General features: G+C 39.4%; 1 protein-coding gene across 1 annotated transcript; it reads left to right on the forward strand.

Moving 5' to 3' along the window:
* Window positions 1–2,389: 2,389 nt before the first annotated feature.
* mall (mal, T-cell differentiation protein like) lies at window positions 2,390–6,036 on the forward strand. The gene is given in 4 exon segments (NM_001304261.1): window positions 2,390–2,617; window positions 4,706–4,870; window positions 5,268–5,399; window positions 5,756–6,036. Coding segments are annotated over 4 exon segments (456 nt in total). The 5' UTR covers window positions 2,390–2,536; the 3' UTR covers window positions 5,834–6,036.
* Window positions 6,037–7,518: the final 1,482 nt, after the last annotated feature.

Genomic DNA, 7,518 nt, shown 5'->3' on the forward strand with positions numbered 1-7,518 from the left:
TTATCCAATATTAACAATAAACATGTTACGACCAAGTTTCAACAGTGGGTTGGGCATTGTTGGGTAAAATTATCTTATAAAGCATTTATAGTCACCTGCACCTACAATTATTGGCAACTTTGAAAAAGTGGATACAAATTCCAAAAGTAAACGACTAAACACAGAAAATGAGCTATATTGTAATGCATTAATAATTAAATGGAATCACCTGAAATGACAAATTCCTCAAATTATAATGTAAATGTATTTTCCCAAAAATGACTGCCAGCCTTGTTTTCAGTACTTTGTGTAGCGTCCCCTTGCAAAAACAACAGCACTGAGCCTATTCTTATGGACTTCTTATAGACTTCAAACTATGTTTTCAGTAGGAAATGGGTTTATTTTCTGCTTGTGCATTCTCATTTTAATGCCAAGGCGATTATGAGTGTCCACAGCTCTATTTTCATGTGGTTCACCTGAAACATTGCCAGTCAATGACCTCAAGCACACATTGTAATCCACAAAGATTATTTCAATGAGCATGAAATCAACAATTTACAATGGCCGTCTCAGTCTCCGGATATAAAACCCATCGAAAACGTGGTTTTAATTGAGGACGGCAGACCAAAGAATCTCAAGGGTCTGGAAACATTTGTACCTGCATATAGGAACGGTCTGAGATTCCTTCACATCTTCTGTAATGTCATTAAAAAAGGATCTGAAAAGGTACAGTGACATTATTCTTGCAAGTGATTCATCCACAAACTACTGAAAACCAGGACACTGATAACTTGGACACCTAATATGTGGGGAAATGTTTAACACTCCTATTATGTTTGGGGTCAGGTTGACCCCATTCAGTGTTAAACATCTCCAAATATTTTTTTTTGCTTCTTATTTAATAACTTCCTAATTTAATGGGGGAAACTGGGTAAACATAAAATGATCATGATGATATGTTTTCAATGTCCTCTCCACATTTTGTAGCGTCATTGTTCTTTGGGGTCAACTTGACCCCAGGCTGTTTTTGCTGTATAAAACATATAAGAGCAATAAACATGTCTCTAAAGACATTCCAGATTTTCTCCCGTGTCATTTACTTTTGCCGGGGCTGACGAGACCGTGACAAACACAGCAATACGGGTTGTATGGGAAAAGTGGGTCCAGAGATTACCCTTCATTTACATTCCAGGCCCCCATGTCACTGTGGATGAACGTCTGGTTGCATTTCGTGGGCGCTGTCCATTCAGACAATACATACCGAGCAAACCGGCCAAATACAGTATCAAAATATGGGCAGCATGTGATGCACAGTCCAGCTGTGCCTGTAATACAGGTGTACACTGTAGAATCCCCTGGAGAAGCACCTGAAAAAAATCAGGGCATGAGGGTGGTACTAGACATGACTGAAGGACTGAATGGCCTTAACACTGCTTTACATGTGATAATTTTTGTACACCCTGTGTGAGGAAACTGCTCAAAACGAAGCTTATCATGCTGGGGACAGTGAGAAAAAAAGTTTATTGCGATGAACAACGGGAAAGTAACATACTCAATGTTTGCCTTCACTGGGAGAGCCACCGTCTCCTATTGGCCCAAATTGACCCCGAAAATAATACATGTTACTATCCTTGATAACAGAAATTGTTCTTCTTTCCAAATGTTATAAATAGCAAAACTCTGTACTTAGAAATAATATAAAGCCATTAAAACAAGGTGAATTGAATATTTTCCATAATTGCACAATAGGTATTCTGGATGAATAAGCTGGGGTGGGTGGGGGGGTTATGTTTATTTTAAAGGACTATTTAGGCAGTCAACAAAGCAACAAAGTGTCAAATATTGACAATATACTCAATGTGTTGGAAAACGATAATATCGAATGCCGCACTTCACTTGTTTTGTTTCTTTTATATAGCCTGTTATCATTCATAAGTATTAAAGTTGGTAATCATTTTAGAGGTGACTATAACTTCTGCTAAATAATCTATCTGGGGGCTAAGTTGTCTTAAATATCTCATGCTGGTGTATTGTTAGTTCGATATCACACTTGACAGTGAGAAATATTGCACTGGTGCAGATTAATCAAGCCCTCCCTATGTTTTTTCTTCTTACTTTATCTTTCCTGAACAGAAGTGGAAAAAATTACTGTTTCTATTGGAGTTTTTAAACTCCAGGTCAACAACCTCTATGTTCAAGTTACCATGTGCCTGCATTTTTCTAGTCCAGTAAACATTTTTTTGGGGGGTTCTTGGTTTGTCTTCTACCCATTGTGACACATTGAACAAACACAGTGTACAGTACGAAAGAAAATTGTATTGAGAAACACTCTTGCCCACAACGGGCCTCTCCTTACACACACACGCAACCAACTTTCTGTGTGTGGAATTGAAACATGTATAGAAACCTCGGGACAGGAGTGGCAGGTGCAAAGAGGAAGCATTTAAAAAGAACATTTGCTTACGGTCACAGCTCTCACTTCACAGCGAACAGTGTCTGGCACACACTTCCAACAGAAACATAGTCAAACACATACAGGCCTGCACACTTCGGGAATATGGCTTCCTCAACTAACCCTCTGCCCAGTGGCTGTAGCGTGCTCATCAGTATTCCAGACTTCTTATTCATCCCTGAGTTTGTGAGTACAACCACAAGGAATTGTTATACAACTGGCATTGAACATTTTTAATATACAATTTACTGTACTGGTCTTTATTCCATAAATATTTTTTTCTTTAATGTTCTTTAATCTACTGGTATTATTACTGCCATTATTTAATGATATTAATGTTATTAGTGTTATTTATGGTTAAATTTTTACTCTACAAATGTGCCCAAAAAATTATGAATTAATTAGCATTAATTGTATCATAGCGATGAGATTTGATAGTGATGTGAAATATTTAGGTAATTTAGTGAGTAAGGAGCCACAGCATACTGTAAATCTACAGAAATTATGTACTTTAGCAAATAATTAAAACCACATCCTGTTGTTTGCCCAGTTTCAACTGTCAGATAGCTTTGGCAGTAGTGTTCATTGTCACATTACTAAGAAGCAAGGTGAAATTACCTTTCTATGCACTGTGAAACTGCATGATATGACCCTGGTAACCTGTTACACCATGATAATGTTCTTTTTAAATCACAAATGTAACAAAAATGTTGTATAGCATTTCCTAGTGTTGGCAGAGGCATGCTTGGTTTACACATTTTTCTGAAAAAAAACCTACCCAAATCAGTTCAATACTGGCTATGCATATTAAAAGAGTGTCTATTTTAAATTAATAGATTATGCATTGATAAAGAAGAATAGGTTAGCTGACCATTTCGGTGGCGTGCATGTCCAAATATTCTCTGAATGAAATCTGATCATTTCAACGCAAAGCAAGGATTAAAAAGATAGAAAAGTCTTTAAAGATAGAAACTAAACCGGAAATACCAGTTGACAGAAGAACAGAACAGACATTTATAAAAAGCATGGCCATATGAGGGTGTCTGCACCATGGTTTAAGCTGAATGGAAACTGCATTCCCCAGCTGGATCATATCATCAGCCTGCTTATTTAACTTCAAAAGCAGACATTTTGTACATTAACCACATTGTCACTTTATCATTTCAAATAATACAGAGCCAGAACAAAACTTGTTTTACCGTTCGAATATTATAAATCGAAATCTTGTTAAGGACCTCCAAGTCATACTTACCCTTCCATCTGCAGTCTGGCCATTGGTTTCTATTGGGCCTTGGGTCCTGTGAGGCTTCACTGGAAGTCTGGAAACGGTTTAATCAGAGCAATCACTTCTATCGCTAAGATTTCTTCTGGATGTTACATTTCAACAAACCTACCCCAGATACCTGTTAAGGCATGCTAGGTTTTGTGTTCGACGGTTCTTTCTACGTGGTTTACACTATTTGCGACAGTGCCTAGACAGCTTTAGAAAACTAATTAGCATTACAGTTCCTATTAAATCCTCTAATGCTAGTGTGAAATCTCATGGTACTAAGGATCATTTACCTTGGAAAAGGTGTTTTGTTTTTTCACAAAGTAACTAGTATATAGTTCACACATACTTGTATATCATATTTATATAAGGTATTATTTAAAGATTTTCCAGCCATCCTCATGCAATATTGAAATTAAGACAATCTAATAATCAAGCACCATCTGGAGCTCTGCCCAAACAAGGCATTTGATTGGGTTGACGTGTTTCGACGCATCATTGACGTCTCACCCCTTTTATACACATTTGTTCAACTGAAGTTCACCAGGTCTGATGTAGGATGGTGGCCTGATTTAAAAGACTAGGAACTACCTAAACTCAAACAACCAAAATCACAGAGCCAAAAAACACACAAAAGGTATCAATGTGTTTATAGCATATAGGTTTGACAAAGGTGAAATAGAAACCGTTACTGTTATACTATTGGCTGTTGAATGCATTTACACAGCCACTACTGGGTGAAATGTTCTATGCAAATTGTTGAACTCCTATGAACCCATGTAGCTTCCTCCCTCCCATGTGCTGTGTGACTACTATGATCTTCCATGTGAGTTGCCACTCTTGTGTGTGTGTGTGTGTGTGTGTGTGTTTGTGTTTGACTTAACAATAATAATCTGGACAAAAACATCCCCAAGCTGTGATTAATTAAGAAAAATGTGACTAATGGAGAAGAAATCTAGTCCCCATTTTTTTGTTGTTGTTAAATATGTGTGTTTCCGTGGTAGGTGTTCGGGGGTCTAGTGTGGACACTGGTGGCCTCGACTAAGGTGTTGGTGAGCAACCCTCTGGGCTGGGTGATGTTTGTGTCTGTGTTCTGTTTCATCTTCACTACACTGTGGTTCTTTATCTTCATCACTGGAGGAAATAAGAGCAGTTCCTGGCCAACATTGGTGAGAGCAATTTATACAGTTATATTTGATAACAGTGTTTTACTGAAAAAGCATATAGTGATGACAATTTTCTTCACATTCTTAATGTCTAATCAAAAAGCATGGTAATGACAGAATAATGTAAATGTTGTCTACTGAAAGACTATAGTATTATAGCCGTTTGTCTCTGTTGGAGAATGACTGTCAATCTGATGTTGCCATCTCTCGCTCTATCTCTCTCTCTCTGTATCTCTCTCTCTCTCTCTCTCTCTGTGTATCTTTCTCTCTGTGTATCTCTCTCTCTCTGTATCTTTCTCTCTTTCTCTGTGTCTCTCTCTGTGTTTATCTCTCTCTCTCTGTATTTCTCTCTTTCTGTGTATCTTTCTCTCTCTGTATATATCTCTCACTCTCTTTTCAGGATGTTGCATATCATGCCCTTGCAGCCTTCTTCTACTTAAGTGCCTCTGTGTTACTAGCCTTCGTTACCATTGGTCTAAAGGATATTTCCGACATATTTCCCAAAGAATACAGATTGGACATTGCTGCAGTGGTATGTTCCATTCAACCCTACAATTTGAACTAAACTTCAGCTGAAGCTTTATAAATGTTCCCCAAGACAACCCAAGTTTAAAACTGTAGTAGCAGGAATATGCTACACTATCATCAATACAGTATGATCTCGCATCAATATTCAATGTTTGTCAGGGGGGAGGGGATAAAAGGCTAAATCTTATGGTTAATAGCAGGTTAAGGTTTGGGATAGTAAATACAGAAAATATCATATGGCTTGTGTTGGAAGCCTTTCCTCTATCCCCATCCAGAATGCTGACACTGTAGAATTCAACGTGACCATGCAGATAGGGCTTTGTAATCCATCCCACTCACCCTTCTGTTTTTGGCCTTTAGGTGATGTCTTTCACGGTGACTCTGTTCTACACCCTCCATGCTGTCCTCTCTGCAATAAGATGGAAAAAATCCTCATAAAGGCCAGCATTCAAAAGACAAGGACACACAATGAGCCAATATACTTTATTCAGCAATAACGTTTTGATATTACATACATTTATGCATATAGATTGTTTAATGGTTATAGGGAAGCAAGGGTTGTAAATTATTATTACTAGAATCTAATGTTGTTTTTGAATACATGGTTTGAAAAGCATACACAATACCAATAAATCTTTTTTTACATTTAACCATGTTTTTTTTGTAGGCGTATTTCAGTTGTTGACATAGAATTGAAGGAATGGTTACATTTAGACCTAGAAGAACTGTCAATATATCCCAGTGGTGGCAGTGTGTGCAACCCAGCCTATAATAAATCTACCCAGTGGTTGTGGGAATATCCAACATTTCCCCTGAAATATAGGAATATTCACTCCCACCCTGGACTTATTGGGATATTAACCACTACCTCAGACATTCAAATATTCACCACTACCTCAGACATACAGGAATATTCACCACTACCTCAGAACATACACAAATATTCACTATCACCTTAGACATATACAAAATTTATGTCAAATTTTCAAAAAATTATTTTAGCATTTTGAAAACGCTTTTTGGGGTCTCCCAGTCTGTAACCCACCCGAACCTTTAGTATGTTTACCTGCTCACCTTCGGGTTGCTTTTCTCATTATATAGCTGCCAATAGCGCTGCTCATGGGGCAGGTGCAGTTGTCTCTCCCAGCTGCCTCTTGGAGGATCCAGATGCCTGCCGTGCACCCTCGAAGAAGCCCCTGACTGCAGTGTGCAGTTTGGGGCTGGGCTCAATGTGGGCGGAGTCAAATGCGTAACAACAAACAACCTAACCTACATGGATAAAATATAAACCTCTTTCCGCAAGCTTTCATGAAGTTTACTAAACACTTAAGTGAGCAGGACCTTGCTGTCTCGCCAGATGTGCTCTCATCGCCACTGGGATGCCCTCCCACCAATGCCTCTCGGGGGCGGAGTCACTGGCTTGTTGTTGTCTCTCTGTTGCGCACTTGTGCAATTGGGCTTTACTCTGCTGGCAATACTCGGCCCTCATTCAGGGTGGTTGTGGTTGGTGGGTGTCTGTTGGTCCCTGTCTGGGGACTCCCCCAGATAGGGCCACAGTTTCGCTGGACCCCTCCTGGTCTCAGTCCCAAGGTCTTACGCTGCTATATTATTGTGCTGGGGGAGTAGGGTCAGTTCTCCTTCTCAACTATAAATCCTTGTTAATATGAGGAATGCATTTTCTTAATTTTCCCAGTTTCCTCCCGTTTTGAACTTAGGGAGGGCATGAGGTCCTGGCCCCCATCTGTGGAGTACCTGGCTTGGGGACCCGTTACTGTCCCTGTCCAGAGTCCTCCTGGTTGTGTGATGCAGATTGAGATGATGCCTGACGATTTCAGCTGCCACTGAGCTGACACCTCCCCATCCCCCCGTTGTCCATCTGGTCATGCTTCCAATCCGGACTAAGTTTAAATAGACTCAGCCCACACGCATTTATTATTACAATTGTAATCTTAATTTGTTCACCTGGCACAGCCAGAAGAGGAATGGTCACCCCTCTGAGCCTGGGTCCTCTCTAGGTTTCTTCCCAAATTCTGGCATTCTTACTGAGTTTTTCCTAGCCATTGAAATTCAACACTACTGTTGTTTGCTCCAGGGGGTTTAAGGCTGGGTGTTTTGTAAAAGCA

This window comes from Esox lucius, chromosome 6 (genome assembly GCF_011004845.1).
Source record: "Esox lucius isolate fEsoLuc1 chromosome 6, fEsoLuc1.pri, whole genome shotgun sequence".
NCBI lineage: Eukaryota > Metazoa > Chordata > Actinopteri > Esociformes > Esocidae > Esox > Esox lucius.